This window comes from Phyllopteryx taeniolatus, chromosome 1, assembly GCF_024500385.1.
Source record: "Phyllopteryx taeniolatus isolate TA_2022b chromosome 1, UOR_Ptae_1.2, whole genome shotgun sequence".
NCBI lineage: Eukaryota > Metazoa > Chordata > Actinopteri > Syngnathiformes > Syngnathidae > Phyllopteryx > Phyllopteryx taeniolatus.
In genome coordinates this window covers 17,160,088-17,175,397 of record NC_084502.1, presented here as the reverse complement: position 1 = coordinate 17,175,397, position 15,310 = coordinate 17,160,088, and the positions used below count along the sequence as shown (strand labels likewise).

The 15,310-nt window shown below is 40.1% G+C and overlaps 2 protein-coding genes across 3 annotated transcripts in view; both read right to left on the bottom strand.

Annotated features, from left to right (window-relative positions):
* The window catches only part of LOC133479450 (inactive dipeptidyl peptidase 10-like), a 42,377-nt gene extending 39,205 nt beyond the window's left edge, over positions 1-3,172 (bottom strand). Inside the window, exon 1 of one of the 2 annotated variants that reach the window (XM_061776478.1) lies at positions 3,034-3,172. In XM_061776478.1, coding sequence (XP_061632462.1) covers positions 3,034-3,093 — 60 coding nt within the window. In that variant the 5' untranslated portion in view covers positions 3,094-3,172. Of the gene's footprint in view, positions 1-531; positions 2,784-3,033 lie in introns of those variants that run through there. The other variant, XM_061776502.1, reaches the window with a different exon arrangement.
* On the bottom strand, positions 2,917-13,332 carry LOC133479468 (sodium/hydrogen exchanger 2-like). The gene is made up of 14 exons (XM_061776529.1): positions 12,847-13,332; positions 12,414-12,739; positions 12,139-12,276; positions 11,571-11,821; positions 8,619-8,836; positions 8,328-8,527; positions 8,125-8,214; positions 7,968-8,038; positions 7,709-7,876; positions 7,369-7,474; positions 6,938-7,054; positions 6,757-6,850; positions 6,361-6,683; positions 2,917-3,566 (listed from the first exon to the last, which is right to left on the bottom strand). The coding sequence occupies exons 1-13, from the start codon at positions 13,121-13,123 to the stop codon at positions 6,364-6,366; spliced, it is 2,376 nt and encodes a 791-aa protein (XP_061632513.1). The 5' UTR covers positions 13,124-13,332; the 3' UTR covers positions 2,917-3,566; positions 6,361-6,363.
* Positions 13,333-15,310: the final 1,978 nt, after the last annotated feature.

Below are 15,310 nucleotides of genomic sequence, written 5' to 3'. Positions count from 1 at the left end.
ACCAGGATTTATGCAAGTGGCTGTTGGAGAAAACACTTGGAAGCCATGTCCAGAACAGACTTGATGATGAGCTTTTCTAGGGAGATTAGATGTTGGGATCACAGCCCAGAAGAAGATGTGTCAAGAAACTAGGACAATGTATGAACAGCTACCCAGAATGGCACAATTCAATGCTTATTCCCCACAACACAAAAAGGCAAATGTGCACATTTTCCCAAATCCTTCAAGCTGAAAACCTGCGTACAGAACTTCCTCGCATATTTATTGCTGAATAAAAGAGGCACTAAGCCTCGCTTGCAAAAACATCTGTCTGCCGTGAACAAAAGCCAGAGGAGAGTTTCCTGGTGCACCACTTCAAATCTCAGAAAAAAACATATTTCATCCGGCTGATCTGACGTATGCAGAGTCAAGAGGAGGTGTTTGTCTCAGATGGGTTCAGAGTAGGCACACTACATTTGCATGACTAAGACACCTTAACTAAAAAAGAACTACCATTTTAGCAACAACAAAAAAGTCCGAGTGACACCTCACCTCCAGGAATCTCAATTCTGGCTCCATCATCTTGTCCCCAGCAAATCAGACAAGAAGCACTCAAGCAATTCTTCTTTTCCTCCTTTGTCCCAAAATGACAGAGAAAAGAAAAGCAGAAGCTCCCTGCTCTCGTTACTGGCATCTGTCGAGCTCTTCCTTCGGTAAACACACAGGAGAACCCCTCCTGCTCGATGCTGCTTTTACTACTTTAAAAAAAATGGTGTCATTCATGAGTAAAATCAGTCAACCCAGTTTCACTTGGCATCCTCAGTCTGATCCAATTCTGTGTCAGAGGGGAATTGCCATGTGAGGCCCATTGAAGTTAACTGACTTACTATTTAAATTAAGCTATAAAGACTCTCATCTGGAAGCTACTGTTTTCAGCTGCTTAACTCAGAATAAATCCAGATTTATGGAGATGAAGGAGTCTGGTGGAGAAGGAATGAATCAAACATGACGTCATATGTGACTTACAGCAGGCATTCAAAGTCAACCCAGTGTGCTCAGGCTAATTTAGCAAATAGAATAAGAGTTGCTGCTGCACTGAAGGAGACAGTGAATTGGAGTGGTACGTGAGGTCAGATATTGCAGATGAATACCACCCAGCAAAAGCACAAGGTGACTTTGTCCACAGTAAAGACTGTTCAATGTGAAATGTAACACGTTGATTAGTAGTAATTGTTGCATCTTTGTTCTTCAGGTGTACTTTAACCAAAAGGTTCCTCTATAATAGAAGATAAGCCTTTAAATGACAGTATCAATCATGATAAGAGCTTTTTACAACCTTGACACACAAAAAAATGAAAACAATTCTGCAATCTTTTGTATTAGTCCCTGGAGACCAACCATGGATCATAGGGTTCATTATTGATTAAGAAAAAGCTTTTGTTTGTCCGTGATATTGCAGAGCTGTTTTGCCTTTCCTTATTTTTGTCCGCCCCTATTTTTACATTCCTCTGCATTCAAGTTGGATGCTGACAAGTAAAACAAGCTGACTTGCTTTTCAGATTCTATGTCAGATTTTGCTCAAAGTAGCTGCAGAAGATTGAGCCATTTTGCATATTTGTCCTTGTGAAAAGATGAGTGCCCAATCCAGACGTCTGAACATAATGATTAACAGTAATGCTTCTGTTCATATACTGTATACCAGTACACATAAAGCAAAAACAAACAAACAAACAAAATACAATTGAAACTACTATACAATAACGCCCTCTAGTGTTGCAAAATAACTCATGTACAGTACAGCCTTGAGAAGGAGGGTTCAAATTGACTTGCCTCTGATCTCAGATGTTACAGTCATTAGAAAATATTATTTTATTCTATGATAATAATATATTAAGGAAGAGAACCCGGGTCTGGCTTTATTTTTATTTGTAGCTGTAATAGCACACTGTGTTTGTCTGCAGCAAATTTAAACAAGAAGCAGATGGCTTTTAGAAGTAGATGAGATGCCAGTTGAAATGCCACAGTCTGTGTGCAAAAGTTGATCTCTAAAATGTGATAAATGTAAGTGAGTACGTTTTTTTTATTCTTGTCACACTTCTGTAACTTGGCAATGATGCTCCAGCTTGCAGTGTGGGCAGTGTAAATTCACTTTTTTTTTTTTTTTTTTTTTTTTGCAAGTACAACACAAGTCACAGTTTAATTTGGATCACACTGCATTTTTGTTGAGAGTTTAACATCAGACAAATATGGTATGCCTTTGTTCTCACGGAGTTAATGCCACTCCAAATATTTTATTTCTTTTTTTTAGCTTAATTTGAGCTGACCTGTAATTTGTAAACTGATTTAGTTGGTGAAAATCCTTTATGGTACATTGTACCATTCATAACCCTTATTTAAAAATTGGAGAATGCATAAATAGTTGTTGTTGACCACCATGCACTCATAGTAGTAATTCGGGGGAAAGAAATCCAGATTGGTTAACATAGCTTGTATTTTTGTATAATGTATTTTCTGCTCAATTGTTTTTGTCTATTTTTCACTCAATATATAGAACAAGCCTTTATTAATCCTGCAGTGGAGAAATTCTGGAACAAAATATATATGTCGTTTTAAATATGTTATTTTTTCTCTTTTAATAGCTAGGTCAGCTGCATTGTAATAATGTTCTGCTGTGTATCTCACAGGTGTCTACACTGAATTACAATACTGTGAGTCTTTGGGGAACCCTCTGTATTTTGGAGAGCAACATTAATGTTGGACCTTTATATTTTAGTTGAGGACCAATTTATTTTGTTTTAAAAATGCGTGACTCGCTGGCCAGACACACCCAAAATAAATCAAGCATGTTGATGCTCACCGTCTTACATAATCAGGAAGCTGCAACAGGTGCCAAACAGTTAATTTTGCAGCGCTTGTACACCAGTTACGGTAATCGAATCAATTCCACTGACACTCATTTAATATTTAGCACATTACAATTCCTCTGATACAGTAGATTAAATGTGCTTCACAGGCTGGAAAATAAGCATGGATGAAAATAACAAAGCATCCCACCTTGAGATCCTTGGTGGAGTGACACTCAATCTGATGAGAGACGGATGCAGTTTGGTTCATCTTGGCACATTACACATGGACGGCTACTTTATCCAATTAATTGAGGTTTCCTTCCTTCCTTCGCCAAAGCAAGATGTCTGATGTCTGCTACGGGGTCTGAAGGTTTCCCACTGATGTTGTTGTTAAGCTACATCAGAGGCAAAATGCAGACTCTTCCATCCTTCTAGTGGTGAATCGTTGTCACTTGACAGCCTCCCTCCCGTTTTGTGTTCATGTGGAGTAAAACTCAGAAGGCTGCCCAAAGCCTCCCACGTACAGTTGGAAATGCCTCTGATCAGGATGTACACTTGAGGCAAAAACATTGCAGGCATCCACAAATTTGAGAAAGAATATCTCCCAGCAGGATTCATGCCTGTTTAAAAGGCATTTCAGCAGCATGTGTTACTAATGTGCTGTTAATGAAAACCTCACAGTGATGCATTCAAAGTGTTTGACCTGCAGACTCCAGATGCTCTTTGTTTTGTTGAAGAAAGCTAAAAGAAAAGAAGCAAACAAGCACAAATTTGTCAAATGTAAGGACAGAACATTCAAAAGGTATTCAAGCTCCATGCTTCTAGGATTTTTTTGTCCTACTTTGTTACAGGAAACAGCTCCAGTATTGTCATTGTCATTAAAAATGTATGAGCATTGTGTGTGTGTGTGTGTGTGTGTGTTTGAGCTGTGAACTCTACATGGCTCTATGACAATTATAGTTACATAGTTAATTAAATTGACTGTATATCACGAAAACAATGATTGCAAAGGGAGAAGCTACAATCTACAAGGACTAACATTCAGTTGTATTCTTATCAGTAAATGAAATTAACTAGAAATGGTGGGGTTGAGGGTCAGCTGGAGTCAATAAGGAACTCAGTCAGGTTCAGGTCCTTCCATCCATTTACTGTACTTTACTGCTCTTCCTAATTAGGGTCGCAGGTAACAAGTGCCTATCCCAACAGACTTCGAGCAAGTCAAACCAATTGTATTTATATAGCACCAATTGGCGGCACGGTGGACGACTGGTTAGAGCGTCTGCCTCACAGTTCTGAGGACCGGGGTTCAAATCCCGGCCTTGCCTGTGTGGAGTTTGCATGTTCTCCCTGTGCCTGCGTGGGTTTTCCCCACATTTCAAAAACATGCATGGTACGTTGATTGAAGACTCTAAATTGCCCGTAGGTGTGAATGTGAGTGTGAATGATTGTTTGTTTATATGTGCCCTGCGATTGGCTGGTGACCAGTTCAGGGTGTACCCCGCCTATCGCCCGAAGATAGCTGGGATAGGCTCCAGCATGCCCACGACCCGAGTGAGGATACGCAATACAGAAAATGGATGGATCGATGGATGGATGGATAGCAGCAATTCACAACAAAAGGTATCTCAATGCAACTTACACCGAGGAATTAATTTTCACTTTTCGCTGTTACAGTCCGCTTGCAATGGTGCCAAATGAGGCAGTGAATCCGCAGATAGTGTAAATAGCATCTATTCTTACACAATCATCTCAAAGTCATACAGCTTTATTAGCAAACCTCTTTAAAGGTGGAGGTCCCAGGAGAAAGCAGTTCTCTCTGAGACTTTGGAAAGAGGAGTTTCCGAACACAAAGTAGAGAACCATAAGTCCTGAATCTCAAGACAATGTCCAGGACAGACTAAAGCTACAGAAAGAAGAAAAAAAGCTGAAGTCTTGAATATTAGATTACTGTAGCTCCCTTGGCAAGTGGCACTCGGTGATTTTCTTAATACTTATAAAAAGACAGTTGTATGCCTCTCTGTATTTTGAACTGATCTTGGAACTGATTTTGTGTTCATTTGTACTTAGTTTCCACAATTTTAGATGCCTTCATAGGGTGTCCAGTTGTTTCAAGGTACAAATACAGTGAAGCTGTGTTTCATCTGTTCATTGAGCTGAGAAACAGCCACAAAAATAAATACAATCAACAGGATATCATGACCATTGCGGTACGGTATCCATCTTTTGGACTGCTTGGATTTGGTGAAGGTCTGCACTCTATTTGGTGGCATTCTTGTAGGATTGAATGTTTTACAGTGAACCCCTGCATATTCAAGGTTTGGTATTCGTGAAGTCAGTATAGCAAACCCAGTATTGCTTTGGCGACATCTGATGGCATGTTGGTGTCAAGTAAGTATGTTGAAGTGAGTTGAGACATAAACACGTTCATTGCTAGCTTGTTGAATTCTAGCTGAGCTCGCTGTCAGTAAATTATGTCACGTTTGAGCATTAACATAATGTTTCCAACACATTTATTTTGCCACTGCCAAAATAAAACGGTAAAGAACCCAAACTGAAAATGGCCAGAATTTCTAATTTTCAACTAGTTTCAGTCAGCCCTGCGCCCCCTCCCTATCTACCGTTTTTATTTTTGACTATTTATGTTGTACTGCACTGTATATAACTTTATTTTAATAGTACAAATAAATGCTTGTCTTTTCATTTAATAATAATAATATTAATAATAATGCATTCGATTTTTAAAGCGGCGGCACGGTGGGCGACTGGTTGGAGCGTCAGCCTCACAGTTCTGAGGACCCGGGTTCAATCCCCGGCCCCGCCTGTGTGGAGTTTGCATGTTCTCCCCGTGCCTGCGTGGGTTTTCTCCGGGCACTCCGGTTTCCTCCCACATCCCAAAAACATGCATGAATTGGAGACTCTAAATTGCCCGTAGGCATGACTGTGAGTGCGAATGGTTGTTTGTTCCTATGTGCCCTGTTTGTCTTGTCATTAATGCCCCCACGAGAAGACATGCCAATCATCTGAAGAGATACAAAAATCTCACTATATGTATTTTATTATTGGGTTGAAAAATGTCGATTTACTTTTTTATTTAAGTACATTTATAAGCGTGTACTTTTACTTAAGTAAGGGAGTGGCTTCAGCACTTTTACTTTAGTACTGAATACCAGTACTTTTGACATCTCTGGACATAAGTAGCGCTTTGCCGCCATTTTGTGGCATCTATAGGCACTTATAAACTTTTATAGGGAGGCATCAATCACTTATTTCCGCAGCGCTCAGTCATATCCCCCGTGAATAGTGGCCGTTTACTGTGATGTCATTTAGAATTGGCGTACTTGTTTACGACACTGTTCAGTAGATAATGTAATCTTCTTTTCATTACTTGCTATGGTCGCACTTCATTATCAAACACTTTCTTTTCAAGATTTACAAATAAAACAGGCATATTTTTCATATTCCGTCTTTTGAAATTTGTCAGTTGTTTCCGTTGAAATCTGTGTTTGTAGAGGTTCTTAAGTTAACCAAGTCCGACCTTTCATGACCTCCCAGAGGAGTGTCGAAGTAGTGGATCTCCAGCCCTATTTTCCCTGATGTTCTGGTTGTCAGGAACCCAGCCAGGAGGCACTGGTAATGGGGGAGGAGCCACAGTTTCTTCCCTTTCCCCTGGAGGCTGTTCCCACTCAAAGTTGAGCCTGCGCAGGGCTGCAACCGGACCCCTTGGATGTCTCTCATCCAAAACATCCACCTCAGGGGATGAATCCGGCTGAGCTACTGCACGTGTCGACTCTTTGATGGGTCTCAGCCTTCTCATAGGAATTATGGAGCGGGATGAGGAGTGTGGCTGTTCACCACTGCCTATTGAAACACATGGTCAGGATCACAAAAACGCCACTGTTGGGGAAAGTATGTTTAATCTTGATGAACTCACCATGACTTCGTCTTCTGAGAGCAAAAGCAATCTCTGGATCCACTCCGGGCTGCAGGGAGTAGTATTTCTGGGATTTGGGCAAATTCTGAGCAGGCTAGAAGAGGAAGAATCAAAACAGTATAAAGTGGAACTGTTTGAGGGTGTTTGGGTGTGTGTCTTTCTCTCTGAAAAACAAACCCACCATCTCACAGAAACTTGTGGACCGCAGGCTGCGTCTGATGCTCGCATGTCGGCGAATCAAAATCTCCCTGGCTCGGATATTTTCAGGCTGGTTGAATTTGTTGGTGTAAGCCATCGTCTGCACAGGAAGCAGGTAGACTGCAATGGTTACAAACCTTTTTGAAACTTAAAGCTACTTCTTGAGTACTGATTAATGCGATGGGCTATCAGTTTGATACACACTGCTGAAATAAATTTTGTGATTTGATTTTATCAATAATTAACGATAATAAGCTACTGTATGTGAACACACTGATCATGTAAATTGTTTTTCACAATTATACAGGCCCACCGGCGACTCATGTGGTTCTTGGGGGCAACCTGGTACTGTACGTCAGAGTAACAGTCAACATTGTCATCAGTGGAATTGTAAATTGGAACCACTGAGCTTACCCTCTCCCTTATCTTGTACATGTTCTTTGACAGGATGTCATGCATCTTCCTCACATCACCAGTCAGGAAGTTCTTTTTTGGTCGAGAAGAATTCTTCCGCTCGTCGCTGGTGAGAAAAATGATAAACTAGTGACAGTTACTCATTATTGCAAAATTGACATTGAGTCGATTACTCGTAATGCAATACAATGATTACATTAAAACAATTAATAAATTAAAAAAAGTACTAGTTAATGTCAAATATTATTAGTAAACACCTTATATGATATATTTGAATTAAGCTCACCAGTGATGTTTTCAAGACATTACTGTTGCAATATAAGTATTTTTCTCAACTTACTGAAGAGACACAATGGATGGTGCTGCACTCAGGTCACCCACAGGTGTGTCCAGCAAATCAATGGCTGTTTGCAGCTCAAGTTTCTTGTACAGAGACACGATACTGGACTCTGCCCTGTTGTCTCGAAGCAGGATGCGTCTCAAAAAGCGATCGTTGAACTTTTTAAACCTGAGACACAGATTGAAATTATTAGCTAATTATTGGTGAATTTTATCACTGAAAAGATTCCAGCCTTTATTATGCATTTCTACAGCCCTACTTGTCTTTCCAATAGTAGTGACTCCATTGCCCACACATGTCTTCAATGCCGCAAACAATGTGTTCCATCACCTTGCCAAAATATAACATCATGTGAAACAAGCAGAACAGACAAATGATTATGGTTATGTGTAATGGAACTAACAGACAATTCTTACCCTGTTGTGTATTTCTACATTAATAGTGCCCAAATCTTTGTTGGTCCTCCTGATATTTATATATTCTATGATGGGACGAATGCTGATACCCTTCCAAGAGGAAAAAAAAACATATACAGTATTTATTATGATTTACAATTATACATTTACTGCGTATTCACAGTAACAGCAGTCAAACAGCTAACCATAACTACAGCCCCCACCTGTATGAACACAGTGAATATGATTATGGCGATGGAAGCAGTGACAAACAAATTCTTCCGGTTGATGGTGTCAGGCAGAGTGAAGACTAAAGCGAAGCAGATGGCCCCTCGAACACCTCCATAGGCCAAACCAAACTGGTCCTTGAAGGTGAAGTGGATGGTTCGGAATGGGTTGACGATCTGGGAAAGGACCAGGATGCCTGCAGGAAAATAAAATGTTCAAACAGATCATTAATATCAGATCATCTGATTGGCCACACTAATGAGTCCATGTGTTCAGCCTGCGCTTACCAATTCCTCTCCAGAGGAGCGCAAACAGGAGCGTGAACAGGATGTAGGCCCAGTTCCATTCGTGTTCACTCGTAATGGTCACAACCCCCAGGAAGAAGAAGATGAGCGTTTCAGAGATGGTGGCCAACATCTTGATCACATGGCGGATAGTAGTGCAGGACCTCTGAGACACATTCTCCTCAACGTAGTACTTCATGGTTATTGCACATGTTATAATCCTGCAGGGGCACAGACACACACAGGGAAATACACTCATGCAATAGCTGCAGTTTCCACAAAGGGAGGAGATGTTGATTTTATTGGAAAACATCCATCCATCCATTTTCCGTACCGCTTATCCTCAATAGGGTCGCGGCGGTGCTGGAGCCAATCACAGCTGACTCTGGGCAAGAGGCGGGGTACACCCTGAACTGGTCGCCAGCCAATCGCAGGGCACACATAGACAAACAACTATTCACACTCACATTCATACCTACGGGCAATTTAGAGTCTTGAATTAATCGATCACGCATGTACCATGCATGCACCCGGAGAAAACGCACACAGGCACAGGGAGAACATGCAAACTCCACACAAGTGAGGTCGGATTTGAACCCAGGTCCTCAGAACTGTGAGGCAAATGTACTGCCCTATTGGAAAACAAACAAACAAAAAGAATGTTGTACTTTCTCTTTTTGCTGTTTTTTTCATGATTGAAGATTCCCCCCACCCAAAAATAATAATAATAATAATACAGTCCTATTATCTTAAATTATACTCCATGTACAACAGGTTATAATTTGTCGTTGGCCTTATTATTTGTTGACTTTAATTATGAGATTTTAAACACCAGTAGTTATTAATCTACCTAATACTCATCAGACTCCACATTAGTGATTGTGGAGTTGTTGTTTGAACGTGATGTTTGAAAAATATATGCCTTTGCACTTAAAAAATGTATTCTATATTAATTAAAATGTTGTTTTAGTGCAAGGATAAGAAAGTAAACCTTGTTCCTCTCTCTCTCAAAATTGTATTAGAACTTTGATGTGAGACAAAGCAAGATGTCTGTGGTTGGGGGGGCAGTTATAAACGGCAGATGATAACTGTTTGTTCATGTGTGAAAATATGATAATATTTAATATTGAATATATGATAATATAAATATCCCCCCTACCCACCCTTGAGGACTTGCACGCTGCCAGAACTAAGACAAGGGCGTGCAAAATCCTCTCGGACCCTCCCCACCCCGGTCACCAGCTCTTCCAGCTCCTTCCCTCAGGTAGGCGCTTCCGATCAATGCAAACTAGAACTAGTAGACATTCCAACAGCTTCTTCCCTCTTGCAATCAACTTCTTAAACAGCTAACTAATAACTAACAGCTAATTCCATTACAACAAGCTGGCAATTTGTTGACTTGAGTTCGTTGTCACATTTCTGTGGGGCCAATTATGTATTACTCCTGCACTCACTGTAGTTGTCTCGCCGTGCTGCACTATTTGCATATAGTGGCCACTCATGCCAGAGTAGCATCTGCTCCATTTGCACACTGATTGAGGAGTATCTGTAACATTTGCACAACCATTGTCCCAGATTATCGCACTACTCGTCACTTTAAACCGCATACACTCCTTGAAGTCTCAGTGCCCTTTGCACAATGGTCATTGCACCGGACTATTGCGATATTAGCCATTCGAACTGCACTAAGTGCTAGAGGACTCTGCATCTTTTTGCACAATTGTTGTTTGTTGTTGTTTTTTGTCAATGTCTTTATGTCTCCAAAGTGTTCTGTAAATTGACTGTCTGTTGTACTAGAGCGGCTCCAACTACCGGAGACAAATTCCTTGTGTGTTTTGGACATACTTGGCAAATAAAGATGATTCTGATTCTGATTCTCCATTTCCATCCATTTTCAACACCACTTATCCTGGTTAGGGTCGCGGGACGCTGGAGCCCATCCCAGCCGACCTCGGGCGAAAGGCGGACTACACCCCGAACTGGTCGCCAGCCAGTCGCAGGGCACACACAGACACGGACAACCATTCACACTCACATTCACACCGTCACTGAGTGGGAACTGAACCCACGCTGCCTGCACCAAAGTCAGGCGAGTGTACCACTACACCATCAGTGACTCGATTCTGATTCTGATTCTGATAAGGAGAAATAGGGGAGACACTTCATAGAGTCACCATGTGTATTTGAACTAGTTCCTTGCATAGAAGATTTTATTAAACTATATCTCTCACGATCTTCCAAATGCTTCTCCTGTCTCTTGTCTACTTCACTCTTAGAATACTTCCCTCAAATTGCAAGATGTGGTCGGACAAACCAATAAGCATTTTTACTCTTGTTCACAGTTCAAACTTGAGGTCTATGCTCTACAGAGTATCATACCTAACTACAAGAAGGAGTGATCCATTCTACTGTGCAATACAAACAAACATTAATAAACATTCTGTCATTGAAAGCACCATTTTTCTGTGTGAAAGGGAATTTTTTTTAACGCAGCTTTTGTGGTGGATGCCATCAAAATGTTGCATGTGTCCTTTATGAAGTGGCCAGTGGGTGTATACTGCACGGCAAAACAAACTAACAAACAAAACCTAACAAAACCATAACAGTGCATGTTTAGTCATGTACTGTAAACCTAAGCAGCACTCACAAATCACATTGAACTTTCTCTTTATTGAAAGAGGAAGAGCGAGTTTGACATGTTCTGTCAGGCCACAAGAATCTGGAGTTTCATACAGCACAATCTCTTGAACCATTCAATACTGCAGCAAACGTTATTGTACTAGTAGTGTGACACTAGTGGGACAATAAATTGGTTGGAATCTTCAATATTTAGGAAAACAATATTTCTCTGGTCTCTTGCATTCCCCTCCTGCCATCATCTTTTCAGATTATATTGGCATGGATTTTTGCACTTGTTAGATGCAGATCTGTGTGTGGTGTGCTTGTTGTACTTACGCAAGAATGCTTGAGATGGCAAACAGCTCGGCCGCGAGGTATGCCAAGTAGCTGAACATGAAGACAAAGAGGGGCTCGATTTGTCGAGCACTGTGGGTGAAGCGTGTGGTGAATGCTGCGACAAAGCCAAATACAAGGCCAAAGAAGAGCCCCCCAGCCCCTACTACAAAGAACCGAGCCACACCCAGAAACACATCGGTGGATTCAAAGGCTGACATGTCTGCCACAAAGGAAAACATGCTGTAAAGTACCTGTAATGACAAAAAAAAAAAGGGTTTCACATAAACAAGTTTAGATGGACAGTAAGTCATGAAGCTGCATGATTCCACAAGTCAAATAGTCTCAGGATTCTGCCCTAAATTGACCAAGAGCCAAATGGATGTAAGGAAGAATTCCAGTGAAAGTCAATGGGAAGCTCCTTGAGGGAAACTCAGCCAGAGTAAAGATTACCTTGTTAGTCTCTCTGAGACAATGAGGAATTTGCCAGACTGAACTAAGGAAAATATTTTTGTGTCACTGCCAAAAAATAGCAAAGCTACACTGTTGCGAGACAAAAAGCAAAACTCACCACAGTGACAGCATCGTTGAAGAGTCCCTCTCCAAATATGACAATGTGTATCTGCTCATTAACATCGATGTCATCAAACACATTGAGCACAGCCACAGGGTCCACAGCAGAGATGATGGATGCAAATAACAAATTTTCCTGCCGTGAGCAAAAACTTCATTTTAACAAAGACTAAAGTCGACCGTACACATTGCATCAAGCTTTTTAAACCTTTGACTATTGTATCCAAATAGACCTCTGTTGTGATTCACCTGCTTCCTGTTCTCATTACTAACCTGCAGGTTGATATCTTGAACTCCAAAGACCTCAAACTGACAGATGGCGAAGAGTGAGAGGCCAATGCCAATGCTGTTCCACAGAGTTCCTACCACCGCATACCACAGTACCGTGCCAATGTTCTCGTAAAAGGGTCTGGTGGGCATGAAGTAGCCATTTTCCAGGACGATGAGTGGGAGCATGTACAGGAAGAAGACATTGGATGTGAGTACAGCTGGCGGTTCCTCTTTAACAGAGTGCATGATGGCGCCAACGATGAGGCCAATGGAAATCAGCAGGCAGGACTCAGGGATCCAGATTGTGATTTTATTGTAAATATGGAAACCTGGAGATGCAGGACAAATAATATGAAGGGTGATCAACATTGTTTTAAAACATTGTGTTCAAGGCTAAATACACAGATACAAGTGTAAAAAAAAAATGTTTACTTACCAATTTTGGCAAAGGAAGCCAGCAGTACCCACAGTGTGATTTCAAAGGGGACTTGTATCCGAGGATAGTCCATTGTAAAAACAGGAAGACTGGCCCTCTCCTCATCAGGGAAGGCCTGGGGTTGATCAATTTCATTGTGGAAAGGTTTGACGCTCTCCAGGCTGGTTGATGCTGAAGGTTCAAATTTTTGGACCTCACATTTCCCTCCAAAGAAGCAGAGTGACAAAAGAAGGAGCGCAAAGAAGACTGGTCTCTCAGATAAAATCAGGCCACACATTTCCACAGGCTGAAACAGATCACAAGTTTGAAGAAATAAAATGCCCGTTTCAGATGACTGTAACCATTAAAAAATAAAACCATCACAAAATGAGCCCGTATTCCCCATTTGTGCTTCTTTCATTCATGTAATAACGCAAGTAATATAGCTGCATTTTGAATAAAATATTGAAAAAGTAAACTCCTCTCTCTGAACTCTCTCAGGTGAAATGCAATTCTGGTTTCAAATGTTGTTCAACCTGCTTGTCACAGCTGCCTTGCCTACTGGGTGGAGCAAACCAATGTGACATTTCTAGTCTATGTTGTTTCCCTGATTTCAAAGGCTACTCTAGCTCACAGTCTGTTCAAATAGTCTTAAATTGAGCCTTAACAAAACTGCATCAAGCATGGACACCAATTAAGCTCTGTTAAGGCAGAGGCCCAAAATTATAAATCTTGTCCACGGGATGCTGCTAAAGGAGCGTAATTAGTATGACTCAAAGAGGACTTACTGGAAAGCAAGACAAACCGGCAAATGTATTGCACTGATTTTTAAAGTGTTGTAATAGTGGTACACGTGTTCCCTCTAGTGATAAGTGAAGAAATCACAATACAAATAGAATAAAATACATTTAAGCATTCAATATTAATTTTGAAAATGCATTAAATGCAATCAAACATACTCTAGAACGAATGAAAATACCTTGTCAACCTATGGCAAGAAAATGAAGAAAAATACAAATGTAGTTGGGTAGTCAAGTTACCTGTGGGGCATTTTTTAACCCTTCATCTTGGCCCTGCAAACAGAGGGCTAATTTAAAGACGAAAGCTAAGGGGAAGAATCGGCAATGACCCTAAAACTTCAGTCGGTACGAGGCTGCAGGGGCGGGCGGTGCCTGCGAGTGCAGGGCAAATGATTGACACCTTGTAGGTCACACCGTCTCTATCTAATTGGTTGTTTTCCCTCCGGCGCAGTGGTTTCCTTAAAATCGAATTTGACGGATTAGGCCGGAGAGAGATGATTATTATTATTTTTTTTTTAACAGCTCATTTCACAAATGTACTACTGTCAGGTTTATACTGACGGTTTTAACAAGAATGACAAAAAGTTACTTTAAAAAAGATTTCAATATCGCCCTTAAGTACATTTTCAAAACTTTTCCTATATATTAATATTCACACTTTGCATAATATTACAGTTGATTACAATAATATTAAATATACTTTTATGAACTTTTAAAGAACATTTGCAGTAGGCCTACTATGTTCCTGCGTTTTAATGTTGGTCATGGTGGTGATACTTGGAGAGCTAAAAAAAAAATAATTATGCTATGGTACTTAGTTGGAAAAAGTTTGAGAACCACTGATACTGCAATCACAAGCATTTCATTTGATGGAAAAATAGCATTTATCACTAATTTATTATTATTGTTAGTTTTTTTTTTTTTTTTTGATGGAATTGGCTGCCAGTGACACGATATTTATATTGTATTTCAGTTTAGCTTATTTTTTCTTATTTTTGTTTTTTTCTGTCTGGCTTTTTAAAACAACTTTATTGAATACAACACAATATACAAGAAAAATACAGAATATAATGGTGAACAGTCTACTTACATGTAAACAAATAAACAGCCCAAAAAAGAAAAAAGGGTTGAGATTATTTCCTTAATAATACAAATTGCAGTCTTTACAAAGTCTTCTGGTTCAAACAGCCTTGGGGTTGAAAGAAGAACTTGTGTCATCCAAAAATAACAATAGTAATGTTTTAGCACAAAAACATGTAGACGTTGAGTTGGAAACTTCACACAGTGAATAGGAAGTTTTGACCAAATTAAGAGAAGATTAATAACATATATTATCTTTCTCAAGTTTGTCAAATTTGGAAAATCCAAAAAGTGTATGCCTAAAATTTATTTCTGCTGAGGGTTCAAATTTTGAATTGACAAAATTATTTACATCAGTTCTAGAGGTGGGTAGCAACGTGTTACATTTACTCAGCTACGTTTCCTCAAGTAACATTTTGGATAAATTGGACTTGTCAGAGGAGTTTTAAAGCTTCTCAAAGGTTATATTGAGTAAATGCGGTGTTGGAAAAAAAAAAGGTAATGAACTCTTAGGCCTACTACACTACTGTATGTATTGTTGGTAATTACGGTGGGACTCTTAAGTCCTGTGAATGTTACATTTAAAAGGCCGTAGATCATTTTCT

What these genes read in the sequence shown, in the direction of transcription:
- LOC133479468 (XM_061776529.1), bottom strand. Translation starts at nt 13,123, where the DNA reads ATGTGTGGCCTGATTTTATCTGAGAGACCAGTCTTCTTTGCGCTCCTT. An exon ending in TGTACAAGATAAGGGAGAGG is followed by an intron (nt 7,055 to 7,368) that starts GTAAGCTCAGTG and finishes CTTCCTGTGCAG; the next exon opens with ACGATGGCTTACACCAACAA. An exon ending in TCTCAGAAGACGAAGTCATG is followed by an intron (nt 6,684 to 6,756) that starts GTGAGTTCATCA and finishes GTGTTTCAATAG; the next exon opens with GCAGTGGTGAACAGCCACAC.